At 42.9% G+C, this 22,783-nt stretch overlaps 1 protein-coding gene across 3 annotated transcripts in view; it reads left to right on the forward strand.

Annotated features, from left to right (window-relative positions):
- Nucleotides 1-9,157, forward strand: part of FSTL4 (follistatin like 4) — a 354,194-nt gene extending 345,037 nt beyond the window's left edge. For all 3 annotated transcript variants that reach the window (XM_081185557.1, XM_081185558.1, XM_081185559.1), the window contains 3 exons: nucleotides 1,014-1,121; nucleotides 4,432-4,541; nucleotides 8,277-9,157. In XM_081185557.1, coding sequence (XP_081041683.1) covers nucleotides 1,014-1,121; nucleotides 4,432-4,541; nucleotides 8,277-8,979 — 921 coding nt within the window. In that variant the 3' untranslated portion in view covers nucleotides 8,980-9,157. The remainder of the gene's footprint in view (nucleotides 1-1,013; nucleotides 1,122-4,431; nucleotides 4,542-8,276) is intronic.
- Nucleotides 9,158-22,783: the final 13,626 nt, after the last annotated feature.

Below are 22,783 nucleotides of genomic sequence, written 5' to 3' on the forward strand. Positions count from 1 at the left end.
GCAGCTCATCTCCTGGCAGCGATGTTGCTGCTGCTTACTGAGAGACAGAGGGTGAGGCCAGTGGTGGAGGAAGGGGGGTGCTGTGGGTGCAGGCTACCCCGGGTGTCATCACTGAAGGGGGCTGACAAAATGACAAAAATCTGAGTTAAAAAAAATAATTGGGCTGACGAAACTTTAGTTCAGTCAAGAAACGCAATGAAACACAGCTGGCACTGGGTGCCACACTGCAGGGGCCGGCACTTACCACAGGACCTGCAGCATGCCTGAGTCACGATTCTCTTCTGGGAGTGGTGTGGTGGCTTGAGCACCTGCAGGCTTGGTGCTGCCTGAAACAGCAGCGTGAAGCTTGCGTCTGCCCACCACCGCTCCCTCAGCCGCCCTACAGTGGAGGGAGAGGCTGCAGAAAGGCTCTACACAGCACGCCCTGCCCCCATGGGCAGCTCACCCTGCCCCCGGCTGCAGGACACGTTTACAGCACTGGGCACCCAAGCGGCTAGCTATGCCTCTGGGTGAGGTGCTGGGGAAGTTGGCACTTTGTGGGTGGAGATCATTTAGTTCCCTGCCAGTGTCTCTGCTCAGTGCCAGACTCCCTACCATCTCACCACTCTCCATTTCAGTAAGCAACAGTATCGCCACTGCCAGTACTGCTCCTAAGAGCTATGTGGTTCAAACTGCAGAGAAACAAAAGACACAGGTACCGTACTGGTGTGCCCCACCATCCATGCTATACATCTGGGTGTAAATTGTGTATAGATGACAGGACTGGTGTGGAAGCAGCTATGGTATGGCATCAGCTGCTTTGCTGGCAACAACATACAAAGCAGGTCTCAGTATGCCAGCGTATTAAACTGGGTGCGTACAATGACATGCAGTGTTTTGGTGTCTGACTTGGACATGAAATGCAAAATGTGCACAAAGGCTTTCTTAATAGCTTACAGACCCTAATCAAATGCATAACTTACATTCTTTTTCATAAGGAAGAGCTAATGAAACTGTTTTTTGTTTCTTTGAAGACCTTGGACACTGACCCTCTACCTGTAAAATTACATTATGATAAGTCACATGACCAAATTTGGGTACTTAGCTGGGGCGATATGAAGAAGTCTCATCCAGTTTTGCAGGTAAGCCTCTTACAAATGCAGTAATTAATCACAATCTTCTTTTAGAGCCATTATTCTTACCAGCAGAAATTTAGGACTAACATTTCCTACCAGAAATCTTATTTAAATGTGAGCCTCAACTATGTCTCCCTCCCTTGTCCTTATCACTGTTTCTTTTGTTTCAAACACTGTTTCAAACACGCTGCAAATGCTAAGACCTGCACAAAGACAACTTTTGAATCAACTGTGTAGACTTTTTTATAGGTTAAGAACAGAGCTGATGGGGAAATTTATAAACCGGAAATGGGGGACGTGTGGCTTTCTAGATATTGCTGGACTCCAAGCCCCATTAACCCCAGCCAGCATGGCCCATGGTCAAGGAGAACAGGAGTCCCAAAATTTCCATAGTTATGTCCAGCCAGTGGAAAGGAGTAGCACTGCATAACTGGCCTGTTGGCTGAAGCATACCTGGACAGTGAGAGGGCAGGGGAGAGATAGCAGTGAGGTTTGGTTGTACCAGCAGAGCCAATCAGGTACTTTTGCTGGTATGACCACATTGCCTCAAGGTCTCTGCTATCCTGCCCCACCCCCTCACCATCCTGGTGCACAGCAGCAATGCCACCCATCTCACCAGCCACTCCTATCTGGTCAGCCACAGGTTTCCTCTCCCCAGTGTAAACTAAATAATTCTTCATCTGCCAGTGTGAGAACTGGGGACCATTTTAATTTCATTATGTTTCATCTCAAGCAGTGTCCTTCACCATTTACAGATCCCTGATCTGACCTGAAACATGTAACTCATTTTAAAATTATTGTTGTTGTTGTTGTTGTTGTTAATTTTACAGGTATAATTAATACCTATCTACTTGTTCTCTCCTTCTCTTTCATTTTCTCTCCTCTTTCCCAGTCCTCTTCCATGCTTCTCTTCTACCTTTTTTCTTTTCCAAACCACATTACAACACACCAATTAAATACCAATTAAATACCTATATTCTAAAAAACTCATGGTTGTTAAATTGGTTTAAGAAGAGCAAATGTGTCTTATGGCAGAAATGGAGCAAGCTTCATGAACTTGAATGCGTTGCTATTTTGCTATGCTTATTCCTTGCCTCATGGGGACTTCTGGTATGAACACTTTTCTCATTCCAGGTCTCTCCTCCATGGTCATAGTAATCTACAAAAATGTATATATAAACATATACAAAAATGACAATGGTTTCGGGAACAGAAGATCCTGCCTTAGTATAAAGGATTGAACTAGCTTACCTTCCAGCACTGTTATTTATGCTTCAGTAGGGCTATGATAATTAAATTACATGTTTAATTAGAATTCCAAAGATCGTTAGTGCAATGTAGGCCATAAACAGAGAAAACATTTGTAGGGGGAAATTATTTGATAGATGGCAGAGTTATGGTAACTGATGCAACAGACTAGATAAAAGATGGTGGTATAGTGTTAATGATCCACAATGAACACCCACAATGAAGTGTGGGTCTTTGATGATGCATTCTGCCATAGATTCAGCACCAATTATTTTGGGGGAATGTGAGACTAGGAACTTATATCCAAAACACCCTTGCACCTATTAATGGATATCATGCTAGGCCAAGGGTTCCTCTGCTAAACATCTGCATATAGTAAAGGTAAAGGGACCCCGACCGTTAGGTCCAGTCACGGACGACTCTGGGGTTGCAGCGCTCATCTCACTTTACTGGCCGAGGGAGCCAGCATACAGCTTCCGGGTCATGTGGCCAGCATGACTAAGCTGCTTCTGGCGAACCAGAGCAGTGCACGGAAATACTGTTTCTGCATATGTTGCTGCCAATAGGTAACAGACAGAAGATGTGCAGTATTGTACAAATTAGTCGGGCATATAGATAGATGATAGAGATAGATGATAGATAGATAGATAGATAGATAGATAGATAGATAGATAGAGTGCTATGTTAGGACTGGTGGCAAACAGCTACCACACCCCAGCATGAAAACAGGCAGACCTTTAAAATGGTCACTGTACAAATGGGGACTTTAGACAGTAGCTCAGTTTGTAACTGACAAGTTGCTCAGTCTGAGGACCAGACCAAAGTCAGAAGCTTCACAGGATCAGGTGGAGTCCCATTGGCCACTTTTGTCACTTTTGATCCCTGCAGAAGCATTAGCTTCAGTGATGGTGCCAAAGGTCAGCAGATTGCTCATCTGCAAGCTGCCATGATGACACAATGAACAGGTCACTAGAGTCCTGTTGGGAAAGTCCTCAATTGGAAACCCCTAACACCTGACGAGTTATTTCAAACACATATTAATGAAGAAGCCTCACTATCGCAAAAGCACTAGAGGCATGGTGGATACCTAATGTACCATACTCTACATGATTACATCAGAGGACTTTCATCAAGCAATGACAGGTTTCTCAAAAGAGCCTGACAAAAATATTGCAGCAGATCTTTTAAGGCTCTGGCACTTTCTGTAATGAACTACTTAGCTGTAAATTCTGAAGATGTCCTGTTAACACAGAGAAACAGTCAACACGCCTAATGAACTGAACTTAGGCATCATATAAGCATTCTAAGGTTTGATTTTGATTTTTTTAAGTCTCATCTCCATATTTTGCTGGAGTCACAGGAGAAATAACAAAGTGAGCTTTTCATTATAGCAAAGAGCTTACATTCTTCTCAGAAATAACCTTTTCAAAAAAAAATACTCACTCTACCCCTTTCCATATATTCCCCCACTCCCTGGCACTGTAGATATCTTTTCAAAGAGATAATTAACTGCTGTGACTTTGCTGTCGGTCATTCAAGCCAGTGAATTAGCATGGTGCATTTAAGTGAGATTAATATATGTGAACCTGAAAACAATGTTTATAGCAGACTGTGCAGAAAAATTATGGAAGCGTTAGAGCTGGGACATTCTTCCCATGCCTGCATGATTGCATTGTCTTCTGTTATAAACAGCTTGAAAGCAGATGGAGAACTGTTCTCTTACCTTGCAAATGTCACATAATACACGCAAATGCCATTTCATCCTTTATTTCCAGGAACCAGGAAACCCAGCATTTTGCCCTATGGAATGCTGCTGGATACATGGGGGTGGGGGTCATATGAATATAGGTCAGAGGTTAATAAGCTATGACCCTCCAGATATTTTGGACTCCAACTCCCACCAGCCCCAGCCAGCATAGCCCAATGGTCTGTGATGATGGGCATTGTAGTTCAACAGCTTCTGGAGGGCCACATGTTACCCACCCCTGATTTAGGTAGTCTAGAGTGTATATTTCAGTGCCTCATCTATTGTTCTATTTCTGCTCAGCATTTTGGTTATTCCTTGTAGGTAATACCAGAAGCAAGTACAGGAGACAACCAGCATATCATTCGCACCCATTTGAACGGGATGGATGATTATTTTATTCCACATACAAACCTCATTATCAATCACATCAGGTAAGAGTCCTCTGGGCCCCAGTAGTTTGTACTTTTAATCTGATGAAATTATGATCAATCATGATAATTACTTGCTTTGCTTTCATGGCAATCGCTGAAAGCTCCACCACATTAGAAAATATAAACCATGAAGACCTGCTCCAAATGGTTCCATAAGTTAGCTAAGAGACAAGAAACAGCACATGAAATAAGAAAGATGGGAAGTACACAAAGAAGCAATGGGGTAATAATGGCCAGCATGATTATTAGGTGCCAGGTAAAAATGCCCTTTTTATTTTCCCCTGTGCTTTTAACTTTGGATATATTCCCTTCTCCCTGCTGTAACTGTATTTAGCAAAGCCTTTCTGTGTTTTTGCTAGATTTGCATTACTTCCTGTAAACCACAAATTTTGAATTGAATAGCAGTATGGAAAATTTTTCAATAAACAGAGTTCTGGGTTATGCAAAATTTCAGCGGCAACTCTTTTCTCTGCCTAGCTGAGAGCCTTTGCAAATGTTCTGCTGACATAGCTTTGTGACTCTGCAGCTTTTATGCAACCTGTTGGTTGTGCAGTGTCCAGATGCCAGGAATGCCTGTGGTTTGTTGAGCATCATCATGTTAGCCCAGTGCAATTCATTGTTATGTGTTTCGGTGCAGAAAAGCATTTCTTTCTTTATTTGATGATTTATTTGAAACATTTAACTGTTATTTAATTAAATAGCACCAGTGGTCCTCATACACACAAATGGGTATTAGTAAGTATACCATGCTATAGGGACGCGGGTGGCGCTGTGGTCTAAACCACTGATCCTCTTGGGCTTGCTGATTGGAAGGTCGGCGGTTCGAATCCCTGCAACAGGGTGAGCTCCTGTTGCTCAGTCCCAGCTCCTGCCAACCTAGCAGTTCGAAAGTATGTCAAAGTGCAAGTAGATAAATAGGTACTGCTCCAGTGGGAAGGTAAACGGCATTTCCATGCACTGCTCTGGTTTCAGTGTTCCATTGTGCCAGAAGTGGCTTAGTCATGCTGGCCACATGACCCAGAAAAACTGTCTGTGGACAAACGCTGGCTCCCTTGGCCTGTAAAGCGAGATGAGCACCACAACCCCAGAGTCGTTCATGACTGGACTTAGCTGTCAGGGGTCCTTTCCCTTTCCCTTTACCATGCTACTGGTTTGCTTTACTATATTTGCTGTGCAATCCTGTATATGTCTACTCAGAAGTAAGTTCCATTCAGTTCAATAGGACTGTTCCCAAGTTAAATGTGTACAGAATCTAATGTTTTTGAAAGGTTTTGTTTAAAGTCTTCAAGTGGCTTAATTCAAAAAAGCTGCAGGTGTCACCTTATTACTCTCCAATCACCTGTCCATTTCATTTTCTCTGCCTGTATTTCATCCATCCCACACAGCATCTTTCTGATGGATGTAAGTATAGCAACTGAATGAAACACTAAATCCCAGGAGTGTTCATGTGTGATCATACACTATGCAGGCTTACTCTTCAGGAGTAAATTGCCATGGCTGGACACTTCAGTGATGCTTTCAGCTAAAAAGAAAAAAGGTAGGGGGATATAAGCCTATTATATGGAGACAGCTGTGTTTTATAGGTGAAAACACAGGTCTGAAGTATGATTTTCACACAATGGAATGCTGGCAATTCGGTTGTGTAACAATTGTTCCAAAGCATGACCTCAAGAAACATTATGTGCTAGTCTTTTAGGCAGATAAGCCACCTGTGTGTGGAATACGGGTGAAATGGAGCAGGTTTTCTATTGTTTTTCCTTTGAGAATTACTCAAGGGCAAACATGGCTTAACATTTTCTTCCTCTCCTTTCCAACCTCTTTTTAACTACTTTCCTATAAGGCATGATAGGGAAGTCTTAACACAATACTTTCAATGAGTGCAAGAGAATTCTATAACCTATGCAAAGAAAAACCTGCTACATCATATCAAGTACAGTAGTACCTCGTTGTGAGTCCACCCCATTTAGCATCCATTTCGAGGAACGTCTGCAGCAAACCCGGAAGTACCAGAACGGGTTACTTCCATGTTTGCTGCTCATGCTCGTGCAGAAGCACTAAATCGTGGTTCATGCATGCGTAGAAGTGCAAAACTGCGCATGCACAGAGCGGCACTTTGTCGAGCATCCCTTTCATCGAGCATCCGGGGCTCCGGAACAGATCCTGGACTCAAAACAAGGTACCACTTTATGTCTATAGGACATTAACGTTTTGTTTCCATGACTTTCTCATATCCTTCATGGCTTGAAATATCACTATTCTATGCTATATATTCTTGAGGACTTAGGTTGGTGTTAATGTAATATATTTAGATTGTAGCCCCCTTGTCAGGGGCAGGCCAGCAATAAAACAGCCAGTGTCAGTGAAGTTAACTATTTATTCAAAGAAACCAAAACAGCACAGGCCTAGTGATCACAACTCTTACCAGTACCGTATTTTTCGCCCTATAGGACACACTTTTTCCCCTCCAAAAATGAGGGGGAAATGTGTGTGTGTCCTATGGGGCGAATGCAGGCTTTCACTGAATCCTGGAGAGCAAGAGGGGTCGGTGCGCACCGACCGACCCCTCTCGCTCTCCAGGCTTCAGGAAGCTATCCGCAAGCCTTGCGAGCCCGGCGGAGTTGCCGCCGGGCTCACAAGGTGTGCGGGCAGCAGCCTGCAGCGTGAAGCACAGGGCACCCTCCGGAGGACGCCCCGTGCTTTGCGCGGGTGTCCACAAGACTTGCACGCCCGGCGGAGTTGCCGCCGGGCTTGCAAGGCTTGCGGATAGCAGCCTGTTCTGGGGGCTGGGATCGGGGAAAGCTGGGGGGGAAATAATTTTTTTTTATTCATTTCCCCCCAAAAAAACGAGGTGCGTCCTATGGGCCAGTGCGCCCTATAGGGCGAAAAATAAGGTCTTTCCCCAATGAAGCAGTTGAAGGTCCCTGTCTTCCCACGGCTCTCCAAGGCTCCTCTCCCACTTCCTTCTACAGCAGCCTGACTCTTTCATCTTGTCTCTTTTTGCTCCACCCTGTTCATTTCATTCTGCTCCATCGTATGATTCTTCTTCAACCAGGATCAGCTTTTGGGAGAAGCAGGTATCTGCAGGGGAGAGAAATCCAGAAAACCCCAATGTGTCAGAATTGGATCCTCTTTCCTGGATCCAACCCTTTCTTTCTAGGGTACAGCACCTGTTAGCATGTGGTTTTAGTTTTAATATGTCCTTGTCTTTAATATTGTCTACCTATGTGCTATAGTATGATAAGCTGGGAACCTCTGGTTGAAATCACAGCTTAGCCATGAACTTGCTCTGTGACCTTAAGCAACAAAATGTGTCTCTGTCTAACGGACTTACTCAATATTTAATTTTATTTGGCCTAAGCATTCCACAGATACTGAAACAACTTACCCAAACAGTAAGTGTTACAGCTAGCCTCGGAAATTTTGGTGAGCTCTGAAAACCTTTTCATTTCCAGAACATTAATTTCATAAGGTCACTTCTAATACTCAACTCCTTTATTTATTAGGTGTGTCCATTCTCCATTTGTTCTGTTATTGTTTATTAAATAATAAACATTTCAAATAAATACATACATATTGATGACAGTGTAATAGTGGCCTACCTCCTAGGGTTGCATAAGACTTAACAAGGCAACATTTCTGCTCTTGGGCCAAGTGACACAAAGAATTGCTATTCTCATAACATCTTGTGGCATCTGTTTGGTTATATATTGTTTGTCTTTTATTTCCCCACTTCAGATTTGGTTTCATCTTTAACAAGTCTAAGTCTGTAGTTCACAAAATTGATCTGGAAACTGTGGCTCACATCAAGACGATCAGCTTCAAGAACTACAGCTGTTTGCCCCTAGCCATGGCCTATACACATCTGGGTGGCTACTTCTTCGTCCAGTGCAAAACAAACATGTCAGTACCAATAACTCCACAGCTTATAATTGACAGTGTTACAGATTCTGTTATTGGCCCCAACAGCGACATATCAGGTACTCCCTACATCTCCCCTGATGGACGCTATTTGGTCAGCGCAGATGAACAGAGCGGGAGGATCAGAGTCCAGGCAATAACAATCCAAGGGGAAATCAAGTTGATTTATGACTTACAAACCACCATGCACATATCCGATCTGACATTTCAGTCCTCTTTCACCGAAGGCAATCAGTATTACATATACGCAACTTCACATTTGCAAACAGATGTGCTTTTTGTAGAGTTGTCAACAGGGAAAATGGACGTATTGAAAAATTTAAAGGACCCTATCAAATCCAAAGACTGGCCCTGGAGTAACTACAACAGAATTATCCAAGACAGTGGATTATTTGGACAATACCTTATAACACCAGCAAAGGAGTCACTATTTATAATTAATGGGAGACAAAACACATTACGCTGTGAGGTTTCGGGTATCAAGAGAGGCAACACAGTGGTTTGGGTTGGAGACGTATGAAAAGTCAAAAGGAACAGAACTGCCATAAAACAATGGACTGATTGGACCTTTAACTGCAAAAAATATATATATGCAGTAGCATTGTATATTTTTACACTGAGGGAAAAACTGTATAAGCTTCATGGTGCAACACTGGCCTACTTGCAAGGTTTATAATATAAGGTATGCTCTGCTAATAGGAATTGGTTACGCTGGGAATTTGTGTGGAAGTCGGACGTGACAGCTTGAGTTATGGAACATATACTAGGAAAAGGAATGATTTCTCAAAACAGAGATTGTATAAGCCACATTCCTTGGTGTACAACAACACTTTTGCGTTGAAAGGCTGATGACTTCTTAAGTTCCATCAGTATTCATTCTATTGGTCCAACATAGCATTGCCTGTAGTGTGTGCCGTGTGGCATGAAGTCAGGCCTGTAGCTTAGACATTTTCACATGGATGGGCACACTGGAGAACTTTAGGCGTTTATCTACTTTGTTGAAAATGCAATCTCAGTCAAAAAGTCATTTTTTAAGCTTTTTTTTAAAAATGAAAATGTTATTTATATTATCAAGTCAGGAAATTTAAATATTCAAACAGGTAAAGAAAAATCCACTCACCTTTAAAAATAATCGGGCTAAGAAGGTAAGTTGAAATATCTGGTCAATATTTTCATTTATGTTGCTTCGAAATGCAAATGGGGTGGCAATACCCCTGCATGCCCTCCAGTAGCTGCAGGCCTCCACGGAAGACATCACCCTTAACATCAAAGGAAAGAGGTAAGAGGTTAGAATTAAGGATTGAGGGGAGGGCGTGAGAGCATATTGTCACTGAAAGTAGTATTTAGAATGCAAAGAGATAGGAGAGAAACATACATTGTTTCTTTACAGGGAAACTTAATTCAGGAAGGCTAACCCAACACCTTTCTGAGTCCAAACATGATGGGATTCTGTACTGTCAGGTATATTTCTCTGTCTCACAGCAAGCACCTAAAATTGATATGGGTGAGGAATGTTTCTCCTCTTCGGTCCCAAGGAGGACATTTTTCAATTTTGTACGAGGTGTTTCTAAATAAAAGAGGTGGGGCAGATTTGAAAGCTAGAAAATGCATGGGCAAATATGCAAATATCTTCTATGTAATCAGGAAAGAAAGCTTTATCTGTTTTTATTTTTAAGCAGCAGCTATCACTAAGTGTGCAAGATAAACTGCTATTTCAGCAGGCAGGAAAATAAGCAGTGTTGTTCCCAGTGCAGAAAGAAACATTTCCAGAAATAATTTCTTCCCCTTCATTAAAAATTTACCATTACTCGAAGTAATTGGGTTCTTCATGAAAACAATAGCTATGTCTTGAAATGTACCCTTTCCAGTAGCCTATTTTTGTGCAGAAAACTTTTAGCTTTTATATAAATCAGGCACTTAATTTACATCTGTCATCCAAATGCCTGCAAAAAAGGATTTTTAAAAAAAAATGCTGCTGCTGTTCATTTTCTTCTCCCATTCATGGTGTTCTCGTTTATAGTCAATTATCATTCAGTTATGCTGCTTTCCCCCCTATCTAAAACCAATTAAAATATATCCAACAATGCAATAGCAGACACTGAGAACTGTAAGCAGATTTGCCATAAAGAGATGTAAAATATATGTATCTTGCTAACATTGGACACTGCAACTAATCATAGTTGGAAAACAGAGAAGATGGTTATAAATGCAATTGGATATATAATACCCAATCCCAGTGTAGTCCAAGCAATCAGAAGTGAAAATATGAATCCTTATCCAATGATTTTTAAAAGGTATTTTCAAGTTGATTTAAAAAATAACTTTTTGCAACAGCAATATTTGTTGCATCATCATACTTGGGGAGGGGGGTTTAACAGAAAAAAGAAAAGAGATCAGAGTTTGGCATGAGTTTGTTGGCTGGGATTATAAAGGCATTACTGAATACATATGGTGATCTTTAGAGTACTAGTTCTCCATTTTAATATGGAGGCAGGGATTCAAATAATGCACGAGAGGCTTGTAGGGCTATACAGGTTAGCCCAGGCATAGGTAAACTCCGGCCCTCCAGATGTTTGGGACTACAATTCCCATCATCCCTAGCTAACAGGACCAGTGGTCAGGGATGATGGGAACTGTAGCCCCAAACAGCTGGAGGGCTGGAGTTTGCCCATGCCTGGGTTAGCCTCCTCCCCTCCACTACAGCATTCCTAGTGGCCACACGCCCAACCAGCAACACATTTGGTGTACCTAAGGACTAGGCGGGACCCTATGCACCCAATTACATACAATCACAGAGGTCCCCCATGCGAATGGAGATCCTGGAGCAATCAGGTTCGTCTTTCTAATGGGGACCTTTGTGCATATGTTGATATACACATAGAGTCCCTTCTCACACGGGCTGAATAGGTGGATGGCAGAACAGCATGGATACTAGGATCAAGGGAAGTGAAGGGCAGGATCACACATTCCTCATTTGGGGCATCATCTGAACCCCACTGTGGCTACAATTAAGATGAATTAGGATTAATCTGACATTAGGCTTTTGAACTATAAACATTTCTACTTGGTTATTCTTTTCCCAAGTGATTTCCAAGTCTATGCCTACAACCAGACATTTTAATCAAGACTGCATCTGCTCTACACGTGAGGACCATTTAGTACTCATGAATTTCCCACAGGTACCTTGGATACTGTAGATGTATGTGGGAATGCTAGGGATTGCTAACCAAGAATTCTCAGTGGCCTCATGAATCTTTGGCTCTTAGCTTTAAGCTAAGTACACCTTAACAATCAACCAAGCTCTATAGGTTAAGTGAAATCATTCTGGTTGCTTTGAATGCTGAAGAACGAGATCAAATGAAGTAAAAAAAGCACAGAATTCTTGACGTTAGCCAGAAACCCACTGCTTAACCTTATAGCAGAGAAAGTAGGGTGTTCCAGCACATATAGACAACAGAAAGGTATGAGAGCTCTTAACAGGATTAGGTGGGGGCTGTGTCTCCTTTATCCCTTCTCCTCCCAGTTTGATCAGTGCTAAGATATACATAATTTTTTGCTAAAGCCTACATAATTTTTCCTATGAGCCATAGGAGGTTAGAACCCAGATACCTAATATTGGATGTAGCCTCCATTTAGAAATATGCAGTGGTCATTAATGGTAAAACAAAATTGTATCCATACATTGCATCTCTTCTGGAAGGTGTTTTGCCGGATCGGGGCCCTGCTCTACTGTCCCTTTTGTATGATTTCTTGAATATTTTACTCTGGATATGGTAAGTTTCCCATAAATGAAGACCTTTGTGGAATAGATATAGCAAAAATGTTACTTTTATATAAAAAAAATATTTTAAAAAAATGCTTGTAAATATCTGTTCAGGTAAATATTCTTGAAATTAAGATGTGAAGGATGTGTAATAGACTTCACTGTTTTTTGTTTATCTTAACACATTGGACTAGAGTTAACTCCAAACTTTGACCTTCCAAAGATGCTCCTCTGACTTTCCTCTTCTGCCCCCAAGGTCTGTTGATGTGTTTTCTAAATATCCTACTGGCTTGGTCCTACTTAGAAGATGATATTTAATATAGATGCATCACATGTGAACAGTTCCAATGATGTTTGATCCAATATGAAAAAGTGCTGCACATTTGAGCATCATTTTTCCTTATACACACTAAGATCACAAATTTATCTGTACCACAAAAGGTGTAAAACATGTTTGTCTCCTTTAAACTTTTTTCCCCCTTCAAACATATTAAATCTCATTTGGTTGCATTTTCTGATGTAATTCATTTGGTCTGCCACACAACATGCAAAGTACCACTTCATATTTATTTCTTTGCCCAGAAATTAATAGTCACAGTGATTAAGTGAAAGTAATTTAAATTGAACTAGCATGTAATTACTTACCCTAACATGCTCGTGTATCACTTGAGAGTTCCATTTGATGGACACTGAAATCAATGAACAAAGTAACCCATTTAAGATAAGGATCAAGTCCCTGAGATCCAATGCAATGCTTACGCACTGCTTAGATGAAATAAAGGACAATGCAAACTAATTATCCATATTACAATGGGTGATTTTTAAAATAATAAATTGACTGAAAAGGCAAGGCCAGAATTCAATTTAAACATTTATCATGTTGTATGCTTTGCAGCAGTCAAGATGGAGCATGCTATGGTGCAATTTAGATATGGGGGGCCAACACCCTTGCACAGATCCCACAGAACTCTATAGAGCTTTGTTCCACCATCACCTCTTGTACACATTCAGACAGTGCAATGAGCCATTACAGAGAATGGGAGGCCTGCATCTCACATTCAGGCCATCCTTTCTGAGTGATTAAAGTTATGCTCCAAAACATGAGTAACTACGCAGAGGTGTCATGTTGGATAGGGATAAGGAAGTCCTATACAGATGCCACTTTTTAAGGAATGGCCTGTTGCACTATTTGCACACTGTGAATTGCTTTTACACATCTGCCAGGCAAGGGTGGGGTAGGAAGGATCAGTGCTTTATGGAAGAAGTACTGTATCTATTTACTGAGATACTGACCCACCCAGAAGTGGCTTCTTTAAAAGCAGGGACATGATACAGAATAAGGTGCTGACTGAACCATCTGCTTCCCATACACCCTGGGCGATATCTTGGGGGAAACAGCTGGTACCAACATAGCCTAAGGGGGGTGGAGAATCACCTTCAAACAGCCTTGCATTTTCTTCAAGGCTTGTTTAATTAAGTCCTTCAGCGCAGAGCCCTCTGCATTGCATGGTGTCTTCGACACTTGTCAGACAGTCAGATAAAGTCAGTCAATACAAAATGACAGACAGGAAACTGGCCTGTGCTTGGCGAGCAAAACAAAGTGCACTTAGGCTTAGCCAAACAAGCCCTTCCAGAGCTTTGAAAGGTTAGCGCAAATTTAAATGCCCTTTCCCCTTAGAGCTCTGGCACTTCAAGAAATGCAAGTCAAATGAATTTCTCCGGAATTGTTACAGGCACGCTTCCTGATTTGTTCGAAAGGCACCTGTGTTCCAAGCTTTTTCCCAGGAACTCGAAGTCAAATTATGGCACTAGGCCCCTAGCTTGTATTAAAGGATAAGCATCCACTGGGGGATGAAAATCCAACCATTCTCTCGAGTGCCTTGGTATATTAGCATAACTGAATTGCAACAGTGGAGCAGCAGTGAGATTGGCATCCCAGTATAAAGCACTTGCAATCAAGCATTTGCCTGTCATGTAGGCATAATATTGCTGAGTAATCTCCTGTTTTGTGTCTATTGTCTGTTGAGATGCCCCATCCTTAGAAATTCTGTGGTGCTCCAATATGTCATGTGAAAGATCTGCATAACAGCTGGATTTCTGGTCCTTTGGTTCAATGCTATTCAAGGCATCAGTACATAACTGCAGGCATAAGCTGCAAACATAATTGGTAACTATACCTGTACAAATGGAACCAGCTAAAAATGGAGGTGGATATAGACTGCAAGGAGTGATGCTGCCCTCTATAGCAGTGTTTCCCAACCACTGTTCCGCGGCACACTAGTGTGCCGCGAGATGTTGCCTGGTGTGCCGCGAGATGTTGCCTGGAGGGAGGCGGGCGAGTCGGGCGGCGAGAGGTGGGGCGGCGGCGGCGAGGAGAGGCCGCCCAGCGCGGGGCTCTCGCCGTCTGCCTGCCTGGCTGCCTGCGAGCTCGGCGGGCAGCGCCTCCGTCTGCAGCGTCCGCCTCGCGGCTCTCATTCCCTGCCCCTGCCAAAGCTCACTCAGCCAAGCCGCGCTCTCCTTCCTGCCTCGCTTTGCTGCCTCCTCCCCCCCCCACCCCCAAAGCTTGGAGGTTCCCTGGCAAGGGGGAGGGGGAAAAATTGAAACTTACACTTTCGTGCGTCCCTCCCGGCGTGATGCTGCGCGCTGACGTCACGGGGCTGTAATGGTGGTATGCCTCGAGATTTTTTTCATCAAACAAGTGTGCCTTTGCCCAAAAAAGGTTGGGAAACACTGCTCTATAGATGCACCTTTTTCCATTCCCAAAAGCTTAACTGGCATTATTTGACACACAAGGCAGTGCATAGTCCTCAACTACACTCTGTAAGTATAGCAATTAATACTGGATAAATAATTCAGCATCCCAAGAACCTCAGTTTTATTTTTATAAATCCAAGTAGCTAGCCCTTAAGGTCTGAAATATAGCAGTGTGTGGATATTGCTTGATTATTTCACTCAGGGAAGGAAGCTTGAGCAACTTTTCCAATTTCAAACCTGCTTAAGCTCAGTTCAAATGCAGCTTCTGAATTTATGTATGATGACTACCAACCATTCCATTGCTTTCTGACCCTCAGCAGCATACATAGCACAGATTAATCCGTGGTGCACGTTAATTCAATAAATCACTATATTGTAGCTGTACTAGCACATTCCAGTTTTAGCCACAAAAGAAAATGTGTTCAACAATGAATACCTTAACTCCTGAAGATGCCGACTCCTCTTCAATGATGTCTAAATACATAAAACTGCTTGGATTCATCTATTGCTTCCCTCTGTTCCTGTAGTGCTCGACTGAATTTTTGTAATGTTCTATTCTCAGTGCAAAAAATTGCTGTTTTGAAGGGTGCAAAGCGACCCACCACCACAGCACATATGTCTTCAGCTAGTCTGCCATTCTTGCACCTGTTTGCTACCATTATTCCCTTGATATATTGCTGCATTGGTGTCATTTTTTTTACATTGTCCACGTTCTTCTTTTCAGCACCAAGCTGTGAATTGAGTCCACGTGCTAATGAATATTAAAAGGTTCTTTTAAAAAATCAACACCCATGCACTAATGTGCATAAATGGATGGTTTTAATAACAGCTGAAGAATTAAAAGACCCTAATGCACATGTAGGTGGGACGCGGGTGAAACTGTGGTCTAAACCACTGAGCCTAGGGCTTGCCAATCGGAAGGTCAGCGGTTTGAATCCCTGTGATGGGGTGAGCTCCCATTGCTCAGTCCCAGCTCCTACCAACCTAGCAGTTCAAAAGCACGTCAAAGTGCAAGTAGATAAATAGGTACCACTCCAGCAGGAAGGTAAACGGCGTTTCCCTGCACTGCTCTGGTTTGCCAAAAGTGGCTTAGTCGTGCTGGCCACATGACCCGGAAGCTGTCTGCGGACAAACGTCGGCTCCCTCAGCAAGTAAAGCAAGATGAGCACCGCAACCCCAGAGTCGTTCACTACTGGACTTAACGGTCAGGGGTTCCTTTAATGCACATGTAAGAAAGTCCATTAAAAGGGCCTTTTAAAGTCCTGTTGCTGGGCACAAATGACTAGACTTCCAACTCGCAAGTGACACATTAGAGACTTTCAAGTGCCTCCCTAGCACCAAGCATGGGGGAGGAAGCAACTTTCTAGATACATAGACATTTCAGAAACCTCCCAGTTTGGTCCAGCACTTCTCTCACTGTTAAACTGCAAATTGGAACCTTCTTGGGGGCAGGCTGTGGCAGGTACTATTACTTTTTTTGCTTACGCTATAAAGTACCCTGAAGAGCTGGGGCAGTAGCTCAGGTTTACAGCATAGTACTTGCCCGGGAGTGTATGTGTGGTGTGTTACCTAAAGACAGGAGTCCCCATAATTCTATAGCCCCAGGTCTGTGCTGTTGCCACGTAGCCCTTTCTGCAAGATCCAGTGCTTGAGGCTCAGTCTCTGTGATAGCAGATGCCAGGTTAATTTGAGAGCTCTCGTTTGCACTTTAATGGGGCTGCACTTGACTGCTTGCCAAAGCAACGTCCTGAAGGTTTATTGCCATTGGCCCAGGAGGACTCACTCTTCATCCCGGGCATGAATGTGTCCATTAGTTAGCCATGAAACACAAGTCTAGAAATAGCATCGGGGGGAAAGCCCATGGGAAATTCAAGTGGCTGCAGTCACGGCGGTCGACAGAGTTATGAAAATGAAAAGTAACGACAAGGATTCCTCCTGACCATGACTTTAATTTAGAGTGTGTGAGGTGAACTCAAGGACAGACTTGCCAGTTGTCCTTGTGAGTTAGCTTGATCATACTTTAAGGAACTAGGAAGCCTGTGATACTAAAATATTGGGCAGTGAAACAATGGCAAGTGTCCCATTTCTTCTTATGCTAACACAAACAACTTCAAACAAGTAATATTTCCACTACTGAAATTACATGTGACAATAGGTCATAGTTTCAAAGCCCCAGGGTACGGTGCATTCCGTTAAACGTATGACCTCCATATTCACAAAGACAGTATGGGGAAATTGCCACAAATTAGTCTATAATCCCCCAAAGTATGGTACATTCTGATTACTTGCCTTCAGGATAATTTCCCTCTTCACCAGTTATTAGCCTCACGGATGACTGCTAAGATTTACCAGCCATTAAAAGATAGACATGATTTACAAGAGTTTTGAACAGAATCCAAAGCTAACACCCTCTTTTTATTTGGTAAGAGACACTACATATACCAGGGACTCCATCTTTCCATAACAGAAATGTGACTGAATCACATTATGGGGTGGCTACATAAATAATTTGTATGTTCTCAGCCTAAGCCTTGCCTAAATTCACAAATTAGGGGTTTCCATGGGTTAATCCATCTAGCAGGCAGGCAAAGCAGCCACCCAGCCGTAAATTTGGAACCTGGATTGCCCAGGATCTTCTCTGAGCCATCCCTTACTTTCCTTGTATCTGTTTTAGCCCCTCTTAGAACAAAATGTAAACATGGAGGCTTTAAACATGACTTCATTTTGCCTAGAATAGCTCTGCTTGTTCCTTCCCAGGAGAAAATGCATGCTGTCAGCATGTGGATGGATGCTACATTATAGCATGTAAGTAACTGGAACTAACTTTAGACGCCATGCCAAGTTTAAGGAAATAACTGGTTCTTATTTTTTATTTTGATGCAACATATTTGAATTTTACCTTCCCGCCGGAGCAGTACCTATTTATCTACTTGCACTTTGATGTGTTTTCGAACTGCTAGGTTGGCAGGAGCTGGGACAGAGCAATGGGAGCTCACCCCGTCGCGGGGATTCAAACCGCTGATCAGCAAGCCCGAGGCTCTGTGGTTTAACCCACAGCACCACACGCATGTCTGTGCGCTGCTCTGGTTCGCCAGAAGTGGCTTAGTCATGCTGGCCACATGACCTGGAAGCTGTAGGCCGTCTCCCTCAGCCAATAGAGCGAGATGAGCACCGCAACCCCAGAGTCGTCCATGACTGGACCAGGGGTCCCTTTACTTTTACCTATTTGAATTACCCACTTTATCTTATTGCTTCCTTTAATAAAGAAAACCCAGAAGAGCCCTGAAAGATCATGCTAAAGGCCCATCTAGTTGTTCTCATTGGCCAACCAAATGCTTAAGGGAAGCTTGCAAGTAGCATATGAGCACAACAGCGCTCTCCCCACTTGAGATTCCCAGTACTGGCATTCAGAGCTGCATACTGCCTCCAGCAAACCTTGAATCAGAACTCTGGAGTTGACGATTTTGCTAGTTCTGGTTTCTATTTCATCCACTTGCCTAACCAGTTGTCCATGCTCCAAGCATTTAGAAAGAGATAATAGGAAAGCACACATCAAGTTCTTGCCTGGTCAAACCAGAGGGTTTGCTAAAAATTCTCTTCTGCTTTCACTTTCTGCAGTTCTGAAGCACCTCCTGACAAGGGAGCAGCAAAGCAAAAAGGGAGGCAGAGAGGGAATGGGGGGGGGAGAGAAAGAGAAAGAGAATATACCCCTCGGAAGACTGGGGAACAGACTTTAGAGATTTTTCAAGCAGGCTAACAAAACATCCCCTGCAGGCCAAGCATCCTGAGATGCCTGTTGCTTAGTTTCCATTTGGCTACAGCAAGGAACAAAAGTTTATATGTGACATTTTGTACCTGACACTAAGAACAGATCTCCACAATACCAGGATGTTTGTTACAGAATAATCAGTAACTTTTTTTTTTGTGGGTCCCAGTTTTGACCTTATTAACAGAATCCTATAATACTTCTCAGATAAAATGTTAATGTGAGTACCAGTGTCCAGTTTAAATGAGATAAATGTCTCATTCACCTGCATTGATAGGATCCACTCTTTATCACGTCCCTTTTGCTTCATCCACATGTAACTATTGATCTAAAGTGTGTTCAGCATGTGCACTGGACTTTTACATAAGACCTATACAGTCTTATGTTTATGTACCGTAATTGGATTCTAAATGCAAACCCCCAAATTATTAATAATAATCAGGCTCACATCCCACCTTTTCTTCAAAGAGTTAATAATGACATAAACTAAAGTAACTCATTTTATTCTTACAACAATCCTGTCAGATGTTCTAAACTGGCAGATAATGATGTTCTGAGGCCGTATACCAGGCTTTGTGACTGAGGCTAACCATGGCACCCTATCCACTAGGCAACACAACCTGTCTATGATTCTTTCTCCCTCGGGAGGTCCCACTTCAGAGCTAGTGAAACTGCTGCTGTGAATTTGCCACACATGCTGCATAAAAGAGCCAATGGAATAATATTTATTAGCCATTATAATTCAAATGGCCCAATTTGTCACTGAATGCATTGTTATTAGCAATTCTGGCAAGGCAATGTAGATGGGAAAGGCTCACAAGATGCAATAGATCAGATTTCTTTGTTTTTAAATATTATGCCCTTGAGCCTGAATCAGAAGAGCAGGCGACAGGGGAGGGAGGAATAGGAAGGCTAGTGATAGATTACTTATCTAAGCAGAGGAGTTGGTTAGCTCTCCTCTAACAACCAGAAATCGCTCCCCAAAAGCCATATTTGATGAGAGGCAGAATTAGTTTGTCCCCCCCATTTCTACTACATAAAAATAGAAGACAGGGTCACAAACGGAATACAAAAGGACATTTGTAAATCAGAGTGAAGGAAGAAGAGGAAAAAATCCCCCAAGGATAACATTGTGATATTTTTAGTGCTTGCCTAGAATTTCCCTCATGAAGGAAAATGCACATTTAAAAATGAACACACTAAAATGTTGCATCCAATATCATTGCCCACCCTACTATGGAACAAAATGCACTGAGTGGGGTCCTTGAAGCATTGCCCAAGCTGTGCATGAACCTGAAGTGTGTTTCTGTGAGTAGTTCTTGCATGGCTAGGGCTAGGAAAACATTAAAATGCCCAGCTGCTTCTGTGGAGGCCAACTGTGTGGGTCTCCTAAGGAAACCAGCAAGGGATTGATTCCATGCTCAGGTAGACCCATGTCATTATCTCCCACTGACTTGGTTGGATCATTTAAATGCTACCTCAGCCATATGAGAAAAGTTAGGGCCATGTCAGTGCACGGGCAGGACTAGTGGACTAGCAGTTGTGCTCCCACTGGTGCAACTACACAACCCATCCAAATCGCAGCAACTACACCCCACCACACAGACACACACGACTACTGTACCTAGAATAATGTTTCAGTGTCAATATTCTGCACCCACTTTTGCAGTATCCATTTAAGGAAGCTATCCATAAACAGATGGATATGGATAGCCTAGGTTGTTGGTCTGGAAATGACTCCCCTGGGAAATACCTCTTCTGTGAAGTTCTACTAAAACCAACATGCTACTGTGATTTCAAACCAGCCAGAGATTTCAAAACACCCTTTAAGGTCAGAAATCCAGGAGGAGGAGGAGGAGGAGGAGGAGCAACAGCAGCAGCAACAACAACAGAAAGAGTCCAGGTGAATTAGACCAGAGGCCTACCTGACCCAACATACTACCACCCACAGTGGCCAGATAAATGCCCATACGAAGCCTGCAGTACTAGCTCTCTCCTGCAGTTGTTTCCCAGCAACGGGCATTCAGAGGCAAGCTACCTCCGATCCTGGAGACACTTCATAGCCATCGTGACTACTAGCCGCTGATAGCTTTATCAGTAGCAGACTCTGAGCTCTTAAATTTGAGTGGCACCCTGTGCAATGCTGGAATTTGGTGACCCCCCCATCACTCATGCTCCATTCTACAACATCGTTGTGGTGTCCCTGCAGTGTGGCACCCAGTGCTGCCACACCAGTCTCACAATCCTAAAACTGTATTCAGCTTTATCTTGCATTCATTGGTCTAATCCCCTTTTAAAGTCCTCTGGGATGCTGGCCACCTCCACATCTTCTGGTAATGAATTCCCTAGTTTTAAGTATCCACTGTGTGAAGTACTTTCTCTTGTCTGCCCCGAATCTCCTATCATTCAGCTTCTTTGGTTGCCCCTGGATTCTAATATTACAAAAGAAGGATAAATCCATATTTAAACACGCCACATGTATTCTTAACTAATGTGTTCTCTATTATTTGTGGGAAACAGTAGTGATACCCATCAGGGTCAATCTTGCTGACAGCTTTTAACTATATCTAGATGGGATCATAGGTGAACAAAATCTCCTTCCTGCCCTCAGGGAGTTACAGACATACCTCAGGTTACAGACGCTTCAGGTTGCATTTTTTCCAGGCTACGGATACACCGAAACCCGGAAGTATCGGAACAGGTTACTTCCGGGTTTTGGCGGTTGCGCATGCACAGAAGCACCGGATCGCAACCCATGTGTGCGCAGACGCAGCGCTGCGGGTTGTGGACGTGCTTCCCGCACAGATCATGTTCGCAACGCGAGCATCCACTGTATATTCTTTCCTTCTCAGTACGCTATGGGGTTTAGTCTTCAGTGTGAACTCAAAGAGCTATTGCTGAAACCCAAGTTCAATTTCAGTAACCATTAAGATATGGAGAAGTGTGTGCCTGTTCCATTCTCTTTCAGTGATAAGTTGTGCAAATAAGTATGCTGTGGAAGGCATTCCAACACAGAACTGTGAGAGAGGCTCTAGATGTGAATTTCTTTTGAAGATCAAAACTTGAAGATCCTTGAGACATTTGTTATTAGCCCCTTGGTCACTGAAGCCACTGAAACCAAACCTATATTGCGATTGGTAGGACTGTATGGAATATAAATCAGCCTCCACAATTTTCCTTTGTCATTGATGTATGTGACTCAACCTGCCCTTCAGGAGTACAGTTGTTTCCTATGCATCTTTCTTTTTAAGGGCATTGATGACGGTTTCCTTAAGTCATTCTAGAAGCTTTCTCTGGGTCCTCTGATGTGGTTCGAAAGGCTCAGACAGCCTGGGTTTAAATACAACAACAACAACAATAATTAATAATAATATCAAAACATTTATGTACTGCTCAGTTAGAATTAAAACTGTACATTGCATACAGTAAAAGAATAAGGAAACAACCCCTAGCAATTGTGTTACTTCAGGGGTATTTCATAAATGACAAGAAAGTGATTGGGGCATTTTGCTTCTCCATCCATACTTCAGTAGAATTTCAGAATTCTACTGCCAAACACTAGCCTTCCACCTCTGCAAAGAAAGCAAACTGTAACTTCTTTCAACCATCACAACATCCCTCATATTTTCACTCTTTTAATAGTAGACATCAGACAGGATATTCAGATATAGTTGAGGAAACAAATTACATTCATTCATTCATTTATATTTCTTGCTTTTCCATCCACTTTTTGCTCCAAGGAACTCAAAGTGATGTCCATGGTTCTCCCACTGCACAGTTTATCCCCACAACAACCCTGTGAGGTAAATTAGGCTGTGAAGCAGTCACTGAACCAAAACCACCCAGTAAGTGGAGCCTTGAACCCTGGTCTAACAGGTCCTAGTCCAACAATCTTAACCACTACACCAGGCTAGCTCCCTTATACCACACTGGCATCTGTGTCTTTCTCAGAGGTCACAGTGGTCAGCTTGCATTCCACAGCATCTCTTCCCCTTAAAAATATCTCAGGGGGTTTCTCCAGCCAAACAGACTTTGCATTGC

Source organism: Podarcis bocagei (assembly GCF_964188305.1).
Source record: "Podarcis bocagei genome assembly, chromosome: 2".
Taxonomy (NCBI): Eukaryota; Metazoa; Chordata; class Lepidosauria; order Squamata; family Lacertidae; genus Podarcis; species Podarcis bocagei.